This window comes from Nicotiana tabacum, chromosome 22 (assembly GCF_000715075.1).
Source record: "Nicotiana tabacum cultivar K326 chromosome 22, ASM71507v2, whole genome shotgun sequence".
Classification (NCBI taxonomy): Eukaryota; Viridiplantae; Streptophyta; class Magnoliopsida; order Solanales; family Solanaceae; genus Nicotiana; species Nicotiana tabacum.
The window spans coordinates 29,706,768-29,723,586 of record NC_134101.1 but is presented as its reverse complement, the minus strand read 5'-3'; the positions used below and the strand labels follow the sequence as shown (position 1 = coordinate 29,723,586).

General features: G+C 35.6%; 2 protein-coding genes and 1 non-coding gene across 3 annotated transcripts; 2 read left to right on the top strand and 1 right to left on the bottom strand.

Moving 5' to 3' along the window:
- The first annotated feature begins 1,546 nt into the window (after nucleotides 1-1,546).
- LOC142176882 (small nucleolar RNA R71) lies at nucleotides 1,547-1,653 on the top strand. Its single transcript, XR_012705687.1, has one exon. It is a non-coding gene; the product is annotated as a small nucleolar RNA R71 (small nucleolar RNA).
- Nucleotides 1,654-6,319: 4,666 nt separating this feature from the next.
- Nucleotides 6,320-8,387, top strand: LOC107788020 (uncharacterized). Its single transcript, XM_016609662.2, has 2 exons — nucleotides 6,320-6,478; nucleotides 7,956-8,387. The coding sequence occupies exons 1-2, from the start codon at nucleotides 6,403-6,405 to the stop codon at nucleotides 8,171-8,173; spliced, it is 294 nt and encodes a 97-aa protein (XP_016465148.1). The 5' UTR covers nucleotides 6,320-6,402; the 3' UTR covers nucleotides 8,174-8,387.
- A 4,680-nt stretch (nucleotides 8,388-13,067) lies between these two features.
- LOC107788021 (transcription factor TCP8-like) lies at nucleotides 13,068-14,527 on the bottom strand. Its single transcript, XM_016609663.2, has one exon. It carries the CDS (start codon nucleotides 14,199-14,201, stop codon nucleotides 13,221-13,223), a length of 981 nt encoding a protein of 326 aa, XP_016465149.1. The 5' UTR covers nucleotides 14,202-14,527; the 3' UTR covers nucleotides 13,068-13,220.
- Nucleotides 14,528-16,819: the final 2,292 nt, after the last annotated feature.

The window sequence follows — 16,819 nt, the reverse complement described above, 5'->3', positions numbered from 1 at the left end:
AATACCTTTTCTTCCCCCACTTTGAGCATGAGCTGCCTTGTTTGAATGTACAGAATTGCTCTACTAGTAGCCAAGAAGGATCTCCCTATTCTCTTCCATATTCACCATGATAAAGTCCACAGGGAACACAAATTTATCTACCTGAACTAGCACATCTTTCACTATTCCTTCTGGTATGATCCGCCAGCTGCAAGGACACAAGTATAGATCTGATTTTTCCAATCTCTCCCTCCAATTTCCTAAAAATAGACAAAGGCATAGGATTAATAGAAGTACCTGAATCATACAAAGATTTTTTCAAACTTAGTACTTCCTAAAGAGCAAGGTATAGTAAAACTCCCTGGATCTTCACACTTTTAAGGGAGCTTATTTTGTAGGATGGCACTACAATGCTCTGTGAGCTTGACAGCCGATGTCTCTTCCACTTTCCTCTTGTTAGAAAATATCTCCTTCAAGAACTTAGTATAGGCTGGCATCTGTGAAAGCACCTCCGTGAAAGATATATTCACATGCACCTGCTTGAGCACTTCTAGAAAACGCCTGAATTGTTTGTCCAACTTCTCTCTTCTTTGCTTCTGGGGGAAAGGTAGAGCAGACATGTATTTACTCTCTTCAATCTCATCATTACTTCTTTGTTTGTATTTCTTCGTTAGTTTTGGAACTTTAGATTTGTTCTTCTTCTTCAGATCATCCTCTTGCTCTGCCCTCACTTCATTCTTAACTTGATTTCTCGTCAACTCATTCTTCTCTGCTACCAATGGACCTTGCAATACTTTGTCATTCCGCAACGACACTGCATTTATTGTTTCCTTTGGATTCTTTTCGGTATTCACAGGGATGGTTCCTGGAGACCTCTTGGACAACAGACTAGCAATCTGCCCCACTTGCCTCTCTAAGTTTCGAATAGCTGCACTATAAGTTTCAAATTTCTCATCCGTTTTAATAATGAAAGCTTTCATTAGATCTTCCATGCTAGACTGATTAGAATATGGAGGTTGGTATTACTGTCTCTGCTGATTCTGACATCTAGGAGCTCCTTGTCCCTGGGGTCTCGGATTATTCTGCAGCCATGAGTTCAGACTACCATTTGGTAAACTCCAAGAAAATCATGGGTGCCTCTGTCCCAAAGAGTTAAAATTATTATCACTCTGGTAGTTTCCTCTGTCAAACCTTCCCACATTATTTACCACTTCATCTGCAGCTGAGGACTGACATTCATGCGTTGGATGACCCATTCCACAAAAGTCACAAACTGATGATGGTTGGCTTTAGACCTTGGTTGGTCAACATTCTTATCTCTTTGGCCATGGCATCTAGTTGGGCTTGCACTGATATGTTAGAATGTACTTGATGAACCCCAACTGATTTTCTTCTATCATTACTCTTAGCAGGCCATTGGTTAGCATCTTCAGAGAGATCATGAAGAATTACAACAATCTCCTCAAGAGTCTTCTTCATTAAAGGACCTCCAACTGCAGTGCTCAGAGTTCGTCGTGAGGAAGGTGTCAGTCCATCCCAAAAGTCCTTAAGTTGCATCCACAATTCAATCCCATTATGCTGACACTTTTTCATTATCTCCTTAAATCATTCCCAAGTCTCGAAAACTGTTTCAGTGTCCTTCTGACAGAAGTTGTGAATTTTCTTTCTGAATTTCACTGTTTTAGTAGCTGAGAAGTATTTGTCAAGAAATTTTTCAGTCATATCTTACCATGTCCTGATCGACCCCATTGGTAAGCTACGAAGCAAGTGTTTCACGTCATCCTTCAGTGAAAAGGGGAATGCCCTTAAGTAGACTGCATCTTTTCTCAAAATCCATCAAGTGAATGTTAGGATCTCCATTCACCTTCCCTCTGATGACACAGTTGTTCTAGATAGTTTAAAGCAAACCTTCTTTAACTCGAAATTATTCGCTGCTATGGGTGGAGGTCTGACACTGGACAGTCCCTGATTGTAGACGGGTCTGGCATAATCACCCAATGCTCTACCAAGCCTCGGTACCATATTTTTGAACTGGTATTTAACCAAGGGTCGGTTTAGATTGAATCTTTGACCCCCACCATCTTGATAGTCTCAACTCTACGGGTTGCCTCATCTGATATTCGTGCAGCTTCTTGTTGTGCTACCTCTCTTGCAGTTAAGTTTACTCTGTTGTCACCGTTATTAGCCACGTGTTCTTGGGTTGAAGGTTTCCCCAAGAACTTTTTGATGATTTCTTTCTCTTTCCTCAACTGTCGCAGACTCTTTTCCACATCTGGATTGTATGGAATCAACTATTTTGAAGAAGATCGAGTCATACAACAGAGAAGTCAACATGTTGCCTTCACACGGAAATAAAATAGATTCCTGAATTAGCACCAAAAATTATTTTGAACACTATTGATTACCAATCTCCAGCAACGGCACCAAAATTTGACGAGCGCAAAACACATTACAAAATTGATGCTCGCTAGCCGAAGATAGTATAGTATGATTATCGTCTCCACATGGATTGAATTTAAATAATGCTCTAGTAATTCATGGTTTAACTGCTATTCAGGATTATCAAAACTTGATCTGAATGATTACGAACTACGATTAACTACTAAAGTAAAGCAATTGACAATTGACTGCAAAGAACTAGAGATTAGCAGAGTTAGTTTCTTATCAATGTGAGAAATAAGGGTTTTGACATGATAGGTGCAAGGTTGTTATTCTGGATACGATACTGTTATATTTCACTCTTGAGGTTCTATTGATTCTCACGAATTCAATATGTGACTATTTATACTTCCGATTCAGACTCCTCTCTCGATTAAATCTAAATCTTTCAAATAAATTAATGTAAAGTGCGGTGAAACTTGCAAGAATCTATTGGTAGGAATGATCTAAGAGAAACTTTTCATGAATATTGCTCAATCTTAATTTAAACGGTAACTCAAAAAGCTCTCTCGATTACTTCGAAGAATGACCAAAATAAACTAAGGCATACAATGCAATAATATTCAATAAGATGTTATTCTTTCGATTAAACACTATAAAGAATAAAATCACAACTATATTAAAGCTCCTCCAATAAATTCAAGCAATTAAGCAGTAGTCAAGTCCATAAACAACAACCAAGTCGCCAAATCATGTCAAACCCTAAGGTAAGCTACTCCATAATGATGGAGGGAGTCATTACAAATAAATTTAAAGAGTGAGAAAGCATCAATCTAACGTTATAATCCAAACTCTCGTATTAAATTGATGGAAAGATGATAAAATTTTGTGTCTTGTAGCCCCCAATGCTCTCCCAAAGCTTCCAAGGTAAAAAACAAAGGTCCTCTAAAAATATATTTTTGGTGTATTTATATTTTGTACCATAGAAGAACGAGCCTGGATGAAACTATCCTTTCAAGGTCGAAGTAGGAGAAATACTCTGTAAAATTTGCACATGCGTGATGCATGGTGCGCCTCCCCACGCGGCATGCCTGTGGAGAAGTTTAGAGAGTTGATTTTTACACTGTGCGGGAATTTTGTACTAACGCCCCGCGGCACATGGCGAGGCGCGGTAGTGCATTTTTCACAAAGTAATCTTTTATTCTCATTTTTTGACATCCAGACTTGGTACTCGAGCCCCGAACGTGATCCCGACTTAATATCTTGGGCTTCTACTCATACTTCAAAGCTCCAAATCATCCATTTTAGCTTCAAACTTGCTTCTTCACTCGAAATCACATCTTACACAACGTAATACACGTAATAAATATAAAGTACTAACAATTAGGCTCAAATACAATCAAAGTGTAGTAATTAGAATGTACAATGTAGCTAAAACACAAGTTCCTAGCTAATCAACCATCAAACATTTTTGTGACTATAAAAAGTCATTGAGATAAACTCAAAAGTTTAAAATTAAATTATTTTAAATATAAAATTTTTTATTCTTTTTAGATAAATTAAAAAGAAAGTATGTCATATAAAATAAATTGGGTGGGTATTTATTTTAATCACTATTCTCAATGTTTTTACTACTTATTAGAAGGGGAATAAGTAGGCACCAGGCCAACATGCCTGCTTCGCACCTCAAGGGTGTTCTTGTAATTTCGAGTGAAAGGGAGCAACGTGATTGGGTAAAAAGGCATCTTATAACTTGCATATAGATATTTGAATGACGAGACCGAATTACCCCTGCTTATCTCACCATTCTTCATAATTATCCAAAAGCTTTTCTGTGGCGTGGGTCCCAGCTGACTCTTTGTTTATCATTTTGCAAGAGCAAGAATAAACACGAATTTTCTAATAGCCATGTCTGTTGTACAACTCTTTAAGAATCATGGGGCCCATTTGATAACCACGTGGCCAATATTACTTAAATGTTTAATTAATTGAATTACAGTAAATATAAATTAAAGATTGGAACTACATACAAATACTTAACATGATTACATGAAATTTTTATCATAAGATATTATATAAAAATATTTGAAAATATTTTCGTCATTTGTTGGCAATTTGGAAGTTTTTATTAATTAACTTTTTATATAGTCTTTAGCTTAATTACTTGCATTGCTTTTTTGAGATTTTTATTAATTGTTTTTACTTTAAATCTTTTCATTAGAAACTTTCACGTAAAGAATTGTGAGTTTATATGTTTAAAATTAGTCTTTATCTATTTTTTAATTGTATATGTCTTTACATGAAAGATCTTAACATTATTAGAAGATTTTTTTAGTATCGACCGTAAATAAATTGTATTACTATATCCTTGTAATATTTCATCTAAAGCAAAAAAAGATATATATTACGACTTATTACATGGGAAAAATGAACACAAACCAATACAATAATGAAATGTGCTTCAACAAATGATTGAACTATAGTAGCTAAAAAAGTGTCACGTCTTCCACAAAGTTGAAAGATCAAAATGTCACCACCCCCAAAGTTGAAAATGAAATGTCACTCCCATCGGAACCGAACCTAACCGACACCTCTTTTTCCTTTTGGGAGGGTACTCCGAGTAGTGGGTACCTCGTAGGACTTCGACCCGCCTACTCGGGTTTTGTATGGATATGCAGGAAGGGGTGTTTCTAGGTGTGTGTAGGGTTTATGTTTGTTCGCGAGAAAGGATTTCTCGTCAAGTAAGTTGGGGGGAGGGGGGTGGACTATATATTAGATTTGGGTTGATTGGCACGACAGCAATACCATAACAGATATACTTACCGACAAGAGAGAGCGAAACTGACCTACCCAAGAGAGAGAACGCAAGATAGCTTTCACCAATTTAGCATTGATTTTACGGGTAGTCCATAATAGTAGTAGTGACAAAAATGAATGAAAAAAATAATTCATTCATATTATTCACTAAAAATGAATTGGATAATGAACTTTTTAAAAATGGGTCAAATATGGATAAGATTCATATTATCCACTTAAAATATGGATAATAAATAGATAACAAATATGTTTAACTTTTATATTTGCAAAGACTCAAATTGGGGGTTATTCAAGTTTAAAAAACTAAAAATTCTCCCAAGAGTGATCATATTCAAGTATCCATATTATCCACGAGTTAACTCATTTTCTATCCCTATTGGGTCGGATATTTTATTTATTTTTGTATTACTCCTTTTCGACTCGTTCATATCCAAAATGACCCGCACATTTAATTACCACTCCCAAATAGTAATATCCAATAAGGTGAGGTCCAAAAATCATAAAACTATGTTTTCACATAGAAAAAGATTTTCTTAGCTCAACATTGGAATCTACGTTGAGTTGAATCAGAAAGACAAGATTGAAAAGAGAAGCGAAATTTCATAGCTATTAGGTTATAGAAAAGCATAAATACAACACATAGATAAGCAAACGACATTGGTTTTATTAAACGATATAATAAATAGAGTAACAAAATATTTTATGTAAATTATCTTATTATTGATTTTAAGTGATTTTGAAATAACTATTGATCATATGAAGATAAACTCTAACATAAGAGTATCTTCTAATAATGAAACTAAAATTGCACTCCAACATTTACCAGAGAAGCAAAAATATACATATAGATGTGGATTATTCACATATTTAATTTTTATTTACAAAAAAAAAAATTAGTCGACTGTTATAAGCAGCTCCTAAAAGCATAAGTCTATAACCATATACAATAATAATATGGCGAATATAAATACAAAAGTAAATAACATTTAAAAATAACATTAAAAACAATACTAAATAGTTGTTGGGCCGGGCTTACTCTCACTAGTCTTAGAAAAAGGTACAATTGCTCATTGATTTAAAAAACAAAAATTACAACTAGCGCTATGGAAAATCCTAAAAAATGAAAAATAAAAATTTGCTAGTATATAAATTGAAATATACCAAAATGCTCACTTTATAACCCTCGCTATAGAAAAAAACCCAGGAAAACAAAGGCAGAGAACGGCGATGGCGTTGAACAACGGCTTACGGTCGTGTGCTTCCAAGCTTATCAGCTCATCTGAATCAATTTTCTCCAAAACAGGTCGGTGTTTATCTCTTCCAAAATTGATGTATGCCTTTGGTTTTGATTTTTTTTAAATATCATTTACTTTAATGAAATGAGCCCAACTAATTTGGGGACTGATACATAGCTGATTGATATTTGTTTTTTTTAATTTGAATTTCTTGCTATTTCTGTATGTTGAAGCTGAAATCTCACCAAAAAAGTCAATTTAGATATAGATTTCCGCTTGTGTGATGGTTTGTAGGGATCTATTTTGATGGGTATTTATCGCTTTTTAGATCTGCCCATTTTCTGGGGTCAGCGCGATTCTCATTTTCTTCGTTTCTATTTATGAGAACTATTGTATAGGTTCAATGCAATATTTTAGCATTTGCTCAGCATGATGTACATAATATTCATGTGGTATGATATATCGATCTAATATTAGGATTTAGTTCAATGTTCTTAATTACGTCCGCCCTTCCTCTTTCCCTCCTTTGTGTTATCGGTTAGTTGTTGTTGTTACACTTACATTGAGTCATGTGTCTTGCAGGAGTCGTTTTTAGCTTCGGTAGAAATGTGAGATTTCGCAGTGCATCTAGTGATAGAGAGAATTTAAATTTGTGATTAGAGACAAGATTACATATTGGAATTCAATGGTCCTGAATGTGGTGGATCAGATATCGAGGATTTATATAGTTGACTCCAACTAGTTTGGGATTGAAGAGTAGTTGATTGATTGATATTGGGAGGCTGGGTAGGGTGGGCTTCTTACTCTTGGTATTTCCATATTTGGCTGCTATATAGCACATAGGCACCTCAGTAGAAGGAGCTATCTTATGATATCTTGCAGCTCCCAAATATCCCGTGTTAAGTTTCATGCCAAATACAAGTGGAATTTTATTTTCTCTTTTCTCTCGATAACAACCTCTACTTCCTACTTATCCAAAAAAACTAATTGCAATAGCTCTAGCTCTCCTCTCTCATCTCTTTGGGATGATCTTTAGGTCTGTGAAAATGTGTTAATTGCTTCAAGTCTATGAATATATGCTGATGTTAAAAAGGGAGACCAATGGAAAGTGACTTTTAACAACTCAGTTATAAACTCTAGAGCTGATCAACCTTCTCAAAATTTGGAAACTATCGTAGTGATATATGCCTTACTGGTTGGTAACTCCTCCTTTTATCATACGAGCATGCCTTCATCACTTTGACAATCTTTTCGTTGAACATTGTGGCAATTGAAAGTTTCTTTTCCTATGTCTTTCTTGAATAACTTTCAATTGTTTTATATGTCAACTTCGTGCATAATATGCACATTTTATACATTTATACTTGTTTAAGTTAATTTTTCATGTTTTTGAAACTTCCCTTTCTCTCATATTCATTGCTAAATGTGGTCTTTCCGCCTCACCTTTTCTTTACGATGACTGCATCTCGATCAAGCTTGGATGCCGTTGTTCGTGGTTTTTGTAAGTCTGACCTTGCTGATAATTGAAATTCATTGTTTGGTCAGTGAAGAGAGAGATCCACTCAACAGGCATTAAGCGAATGGGAGGAGGTCATGGGCATGATGAACCTTTCTACCTTCACGCAAAGCACATGTACAACTTGGACAGGATGTCACACCAGAAGCTGAAGATGACTGTTGGTGTCTGGTCTGCAGTCGCCATTGGTGTAATAGTCCCAGTTTACGCTGTTGTCTTCCAACAAAAGAAAACTGCTTCGGGCTAGATCATCATGCTATCGTGTCTCCACCACAATAATGCTGTCCTTGGAGTTTTCAATGTCGAAGATGAGCACTTTTGAACCTATTGAATTAGAGCATTAAATAGCTTTTAATTTTAACTTAGTTAGCTTTACAATGGTTGTTGCTTTTTCTTGTTTCAATCTGGTGACAATGTTGCTGTGCCTGGTTCTATAATAATATTTTCTGAATTTACTCAAACACCATATTGGTTGAAATGTTTTGTTTCACTGCACTCTGTCTATTTTGATATCCAATATTTGATTTTCTTCTGATCGGATGTCACTATCTTTGTTGGAGGTTTTTCACCTTAAAGCATGACATCAAAAGCAACAACAACAAACCCAGTGTAATCTCACAAGTGGGATCTGAGAAGGGTAGTGTGTAGGCTGACCTTAATCCTACCTTATAAAGATAGAGAGTTTGTTTCCGGTAGACTCTCAACTTAAGTAACATTGAAACTAAAGCAACAAATAATTGTAACAAGGTAGCATGGTAATGAAAGCGAATAACACAGCATGTATGGATACAAAACATGAATAAGAAAATACAACAATAGAACTAGTAATACAGGCAAGCCTAGGAGAGGCTTACGACTATTTGTCAACCTTCCACCCTAATTCTCGTCCTCCACACCTTTGTATCAAGGGTCATGTCCTTGGTAAGTTGAAGCATTGTTATGTCCTGACTAATCATCTCACCCCAGTACTTCTTAGGCCTACCCTTGCCCTTCCTCGGACCTGCCATGGTCAATGTCTCACACCTTCTAACCGGGCAGATATGTCTCGCCTCTTCACATGTCCGAACCATCTCAGCCTCGATTCTCGCAACTTGTCCTTCACGGGGGCCACTCCCACCATGTCCCTAATCACTTCGTTCCTAATCTTGTCTTTCCTGGTATGCCCACACATCCATCTCAACATCCTCATTTCAACTACTTTCATCTTCTAGACATGAGATTTCTTGACGGGCCAACACTCAGCCTCATACAACATAGTCGGCCTAACCACCACTCTGTAAAACTTGCCTTAAAGTTTAGGTGGCACATTTTTATAACACAAAACTCCTTATGCAAGCCTCCATTTCATCTACCTCGCTCCAATACGGCGAGCAACATCTTCGTCAATCTCCACGTTACCTTATATTACAGACCCAAAGTATTTGAAAGAATAAAAAAACGAAGTCCCTCCTTTTTGTAAACCAGGAGCAGAAAATTTTAACGCATCTCGCTTCTGCAGTGGTTTTGGCTAATTCTCTTATGATTTTGACATGTGATCAGGTAGACAGGCAGCCAAGGGAAAGCAGGACTGGTTATTTGGGATTTTGTTGGTCAAGCTACTTAAAATACATAGCCAACTTGTATGAGAAGACTTGTGAACATAAGCTTTATTGGGGTGGTTGACTCAAAAACAGATTACTGACTCAAACTTGAAATGGGGCTTTGGACCCTGACCTTTTAGTACTTCTATAAATGTTTAAATCATGTCAATGCCAAAATTCTATTCGCCTAGTAGAAGAGGGGAAATAAGGTGTTCTGAATTTCAAAGGATGTGTCAAGTAAAAGCAAGTGTGTAAATGGATGAGGAACGACTGGCAAAACTGTTATGACGAGGTATGGCAGCAAACGACATTAATATTTAAAACAAAAAGATTGTTATGTTGTGGTTTGAAGTAGCAGGATAAAAAATAAAGAGAGACAACTAATAAATGATTCGTAAAATCACACAATGCATCATAGGATGACGATGATAACTATATATAATGCTCATATTGCATTACTTATCCAAAAACTTGAGGTTTATGGTACTCTAATCCTCAGGAGCTGGCTAATGGATCAGGTGATCTGTATTTATGAAGAGAAATATATACATATTTTTTGAGAGAGAATCAAATGAAAGGAGTTCTTTATTTTATTCTTTAAGATAGCCTAATCTATTAATAGTATAGCTGCAATTTGCACTATGACAGAATGTATCTTCATAACCTATAAAGCATGACTTTTCCATTTCCAAACATACCAATATGCATGATATTCTCTTATATGTAAAGGGGTGAATTGGTTTTTTTGGCTCTTTACAAATTTGTTTTTAGTTTTATGATCATATTTTTTTTTTACACATGAGAGATTTACTTTTATACGTAAAAGATTTTTTTTTACATATAAGAGATCTAAAAAGATCATTTTCTTAAATTCAAAATTATAAAGGGGAATGATGTACATACAAATAACACCATGATGTATGGAGGTTGGTGAAGGCTCATTTTATAACAAGTCTCATTTGAATTCTTGATAAATGAATATAGATTCTTTGACCCCCACTATTGTATAATATAATTTCTATGCATCGCAGAAAGAAAAGAATGAGAGAAAAACAAAGAAATAATTTGTTGCTGAGTATTGAGCTGATTTAGATATTGACGATCTCAATTTGTTGCTAGTGTTATTCCCGGTCAATATTGCTGTATTTGTAAATATTAATTCTGCAAAATATAAGTTAACGTAATGAAACAATAATAATAAATTCGAGCCCACTGAATTCACAGTATTTCCTTAAGGAATTTAATCCCCTCCTAGTACCCAAGGTAATGGATTATTTCCTCCCAGGATAGAACGAATAACACACTGGTGTAGCGGTACTTCAAACCCCAGTGTTTCGGCGAACACAAAATTCGGTAGCAAATCACACTTACAGTTGCTTTGTTTGAAGTTAAAAAACAATGCAGAACGAAGGAGTATATACTCAGAAAAACGTATGGAAGTTCTGAGAGGAAGGAGTGCAATGTATAGCCAATTTGTTGAGCGAATTGTATGTTGAGTTGAGTATCTTTCTTCAACATTTGCTGCTCATATATATAGCAGCTAAGAAGGAGTGCAAGACCAAACGTCCACCCTTCATGGTGGAGCAAGCATTACATGTTTGTGGAGCAAGCACTTCATGTTTGTGGAGCAAGCACTTCATGGTGGGAAGACCATTATCCGGCTGCCAAATTATCAATACACGGATTGGAAAATATCCGTTACAAATACGGATAATCTTACGTTAATATTTACTATTAACAAATAAATTTGGTCCAAAAAATTAATCAATCAATCATTTGACCAAATCCAAATCCAAAGCCGAAGCCGTAGCCGAAGCCGAGCGAGCGACGACGACGACGACGCGAGGCTTGCTTTCTTCTTAACTCTTTAAGAGCTACAAGAAGAGCAATTATATATATACCCACCAAAAATGTCTTTCACTTCCAATATGGGACAATGTCTCATTGTTAAGAGGGGGAAACTTAAAATTTTACTCAAAATTTCATTTTCCCTCCATTTTCCATTCATCCTCATTTTAAGAATATTACATCTTAAAAATAAAACCTCAACAAAAATCTTGTAAGGAAAAAAGAGTGCAACGCGCACGCATTTCGACTAATCGACTGAGTATCGCTACTTGTCACTAGCACAGGTAGCGAATAATTCTGTCATAATGTTCTCATCTTATACACACATATACATATTATACATACACACGCACTAAAGTTCCAGCTTCTGCTACAAAATATTAATGAATGTTGCAGTAGTGCAGTACTATGCATTAACTGACTTGAAATTTTGCATTGCCTCTTGAGTTTCAATAGATAAATCATGTTAGTGAAAAAGAAAAGCATTGGCAAACTTTACCAAGTTTGGCTAAGACTAAGATAAAGGCTGACAACAAAAAATGAAGAGACTCCCACCTTCTTTGGTCTTGATGCTAGTTGCTGTGCAAGTGGAAGAATCAATGAGAGGCTTCAATACTTGGATTTTATTGTTTGTGAATTTTTAGGGAATTAATTTAGCTGAACGACCTCTTATTCTTTCTATAAATATTTAAAAGATGACAACCTCAACCTACTCGGAAAAAAAGTATATTATATGGGGCGATTATTAAAACCAGGACAAGATATTTCGAACGCTTGTTTGGTAAGTAAACACCAATAGAAACTTGCGTGTATAACTTGATATAAATCTCCACTCAATTTTAATATTAAAAACTTATGGCTATTTAAGTATTTGCCTTCTCTTAATTTTAATTTAAGTATCATATCATGATAATGACAATTTAAGTGCTAAAATGACAATTATTTTCAATTTAATATCATAAATAGTACTAGCATGGGAAAGAAATGGGAACCAATCAAATCAAAAGAATAGCTATCCAATTGTAGCTATTTCAATCCAAACATATAAAAGACAGAGTCACTATTGTTAATAAAGATACACCAATTAATCATATCTCTCTCAATTATGTACAACTTGGAAGGTAAGGCAAGGAGGTCCTTTTGGAGAAGACTTGACTTCACCAATTATCAAGATTTTAGAGGGACATTATTAGGCATTTTGTTTTGCTCTTGTCCCCAAATGAATCAAATTATACATCAATTCCAATCCAAACCCAACATATCTCCCCGTTTTCCCTCCCAAAACGCCAAACTATACCAAAAATATGGAACCAGCAGCAAATTACGTCCGTTCTTGAAAAGAAACAAGAAAAAGTAAATGAATGAATAACCCTCCTCTCTAAAAGGGTTTTTTGAGCAATTCTATTTTTCTCTCGAGTCTCGACAAGATAAGCCCGTGAATAGTGAAAGAGGAAAGGTAAAAGAATGTGGCATTTGATAGGATTACCGCAGTTGAAGCGTACCATTTCATCTATAGTAAAAAACATATACTTTTACTTAATTATATCTTCAACCAAATTAATAAATATAATGTGATTTTCATCTACAAATTTAATATATATTCTTGTTTTACTTCTTGACTACTTATAAGGTTAATTTTTTTAATTAGGTATAAACTCGGAGTGTATTTTCATCTACATCTAAATGATGTAAGTGTAATTGCAACCATTAATCTACAACTTCAATCACTCCCCAATAAAGCTATTAAAAATGAGTGGGAAAAAAAAGGACGGAAAATGAAACATTTACAATGACTGACAGCAGTTAATTCTCTCCTCACCACAGTAAAAACATCAAGAATTAACTCAAATGGCATCAAGAATGGAACTATGATTGAGAATCTTTGTGATTTTCATCGCCACTTTCACTACCTTGTTGCTGATTTTGATGGTGATGTTGCTCCAAATTCATACCCAAATCAATACCAGTACCCCTACTATTATATGCATTCATAGATGCTAACATTCCCAAGTTTGTTTCTGAAACACCCAACCCCAGCTGCTGAACCGGTTGTGGCTGTTGCAAAAACATTGATCCTAGATGAACCGGATTGAACCGGCCACCTCCCGATAACTCAAAACCACCAATTCTCTGCATGGTTGATGAGGTGCCTGGTACCATCCAGAAGGTGTTTCCGACGTTACCGGCCGCCGGCGCAACCGCCCACATAGCTGGAGCCGGTATGTAGCTAGAAGCATGTGATGAACCGGGTTTTGATTCTTCATCCGGTTCGTGAGCTTGACCTCCGGTTCTCTCCGGTTTAGTAGCTGATGGTAGTGATGTTGCTCCACTTGTATCTTCTCTATACCTCTTTTTCATGTAATTCTCACCTGGGTCTTGTCCATAACCGGTGTTTGAAAGCGGGTGGTGAAAACCCAACATAGTGGTGGCGCCCCCGTGAATGAAAAGCGGCGCAGACTTTGACGGCGGAGCTGAAATTGTAGTCCCACTGCTACGTAAAGACACGTTAAGAGTAGAGAAATTTGCAGGGATTGTACCTGTTCCCGTAGCTGCTATAATAGACGGTTCAGCTTGTTGCAAGAGCCACTCGATGGTTTCACCTTCAGACTTGTGACCCAGTTCTTTTGTGAGCTGAAAAACTCTGGCGGCGCATAAAGCTGGCATGCGTATGCGCCGCCCTCGACCGTCCACCTTAGTGTGACGGTCTTTGTATGGCTTCTTAACAACTTTGGTAGAAATCGAGTTGTTATTATTGTCGTTGCTATTATTGTTGTTGCTATCGTTTTGATTGTCGGAGAGACTGGTGCTGCCACCTTGGTTTTTGCTATTTGGCTCTCTAAATTCCATCTTGGAAAAGAAAGTTTGAAGGGGGTAGGTGGGTGGGTAGGGGAGAAGTGGGGTGAGAGAAGGGCCTAACAAAGATTTCTTGATATTTGAAACAATATCTGTCCAATTGGCTATTTGATGAATTGGAAACACAATTACAAGAAAGAAAAGGACTAGGAAATGGGGAATGAAATAATCAAGTAGTTGCTGCAAGTAGTGCAAAGACTATTGACCCAAAAACAGCACAAGTGAAAGTAGTGGGGTTTCTCTTTATTTCTTTCACTTTAGTTTTACTTTGTGGAATTGGAGAAGAAGAGTAGGTGTGGGTGCCTACCAAAAGAGAATCATCGATGAGTATAAGTGTAGCTGGTGAAGGAGGTGTGGTAGGGTTGGGGGATGTGGGGCTAAGGGTTGGGGTCCAATGCAAAGTCAGTGGTGGCAGGGCAGGTGGGGGACCTGTAAAGTTAAGAAGAAAGTAGTGATAAATTTTGCAGAAGCTAATAAGGGAAAAGCCCACTCGTGGGGTCTCTTTGTTAGCAATGCTAGTAGAATTTAAGTGGGCGTTTCTACGTAAGAATTATAAAATAAAAAAAATGAACTTTTTTATAATGATACTTTAAAATTAGAGTTGTGTGTTGATATAAATATAATTTTGAATTGTTTTTAATTTATTATGAGTGATCTGAGTGAAAATTTTGAAAAATAGTTTTTTGGAGTTTTTTGAATTTTCGAAAAAATCCAAAATTCATTTTCAAGTGAAAATTAAAAATTTTATGGTCAAAGTCTCGAAAAATGTAAAAGAAATTCTAAAAAAGGTGAAAAAATTCTTATGTCCGAACGGGCTCTAAGTTTTTCCCTTTTTGGTTTTCATGTGGTGTTCGATATCTACTTCAGGGATCAAATAAATATAAATTTGCGCCGAAAAATTACTCATTAGGGGTAAAGTGTTCCTTAACAAATACTCAAAGCTTCCTAACTAGATCTGGTTAGGATGATGAGTGCTTAACATTCAATAACAACCTTTGTATGTAGAATTTAAGTTATATATGCTAGCTCTAGACTTATTATAGTTAATCTTAGAAATTTTACATACATTGTTATTGTAACGGAGTAAGTTTACAAAGAGTATATTGTTATAAAGATGACTGTTGTTATTATAGGTAAAAAAAATATATTGTACAGAAGTAAAATATAATATAAAAAATTAGTTTCTAGAAAAATTTGACTTTTATAGTAAAATCCTGTTATATAGGGATACAATTATAAAGAGGTATGACCGTGAAGAGTTCTTTACCTACCCCTCAAACATGAAAACCCTATTTGTATACGTGTGTATGTGTGTGTATTGCATATATAAACATACGTATGCATTTATACAACTTAAATACAGTAAAATCTCTAGAAGAAGACTGAATATTTGCATGTGTTTGCGACCACAAAATCTGAAAGACAAAGAACTCTTCTTTGATGCTGATATGACACTATTATTGTAGTTGTCACAAAGCAAAACTTACCACTCCTTTGTCCCCACCCTAGTAGAAAAATTCTTTATATACAAAATGTGCGTATGGTTTCAAGTCATCTTAGTATAAAATTTTCATGCATTTATTGGTGAGCAACAATATAATTAACACTATCAAATCAACTATAGGTAATTGTATATATACACAGATTTTGTAACTCAATAAAGATGCTAAAAAAATCTATTACAACTAGTCAAACTATAATAATATACTAGCTACTGTAAAAAAACGTTTATACTCGATCAGTGTATACAACTGTTTTTTCTTTCTATTTTTTTTTCTTTAATGCCCATAATTAGTACTAATAAATGTATCAAACTATCAACCACCCAGATCTTACCCCTTCAAGCTCACCTGACATTCAACATTAAGGAAAGTCAGAGAAAGGGGCCAGAAGAAATACTGCTCTGAAGAGGTAAAATAAAGGAGAAAGAGAAATGTCAAATTTGTTTTTGTGGGGGTGGGGGATTAGGGGGTGGATTGATGTGTAAACTAAGGAGTACAAAGAAATTTAAGATATATTCACTGGCATTATAGATAATTTGTACATTATTAATCTAATTAGCTTGTTATATCAAGTTCTTACTGATATATTTTCTACATTAGCATATCAAAAGTTATATGTCCTTGTGAATCAATTTTATCCAACAATGTGAAAAAAATGTAAATATTATCACTTCACACAACTTTAAACTCACAAATAAGGATTGGATTCATTTAAGAAGGGTTGATTTTAGAGGTATGAAAGGGATAGAAAGCTCAAGTGAGAGCATCTAATCCTAACAATGAAACACAGCTCATCACAACTCAACCCCACTTCCCCTACCTCACTTTATTACAGCATACTCTTTAAGACTAAATTTTATCTTTTTTTTTTAATTAAATCAAACCAACTAGTATCTGTTTAATTTACTTAATGCACTTACAAGACACCCTGATTTACAAAGCTTTGTATTTATGCATGGTCCAAGGAAGGACTTCATCCTAAGGATGTAATGTAGACAATCTATACTAATTAGTGGCTACTTCCACAGCTCGAATCTGTGACCTATAGGTGACATGAAGACATCGTTCCAAGCCCACTTCATTTTTCTTTTTCATTACTTTAGCTTCTTG

Bases quoted from the DNA above. Each gene is read 5' to 3' on its own strand.
- LOC107788021 (XM_016609663.2), bottom strand. From the start codon at position 14,201: ATGGAATTTAGAGAGCCAAATAGCAAAAACCAAGGTGGCAGCACCAGT.
- LOC107788020 (XM_016609662.2), top strand. From the start codon at position 6,403: ATGGCGTTGAACAACGGCTTACGGTCGTGTGCTTCCAAGCTTATCAGC. The intron at 6,479-7,955 runs GTCGGTGTTTAT...TTGTTTGGTCAG, and splicing joins ATCAATTTTCTCCAAAACAG to TGAAGAGAGAGATCCACTCA.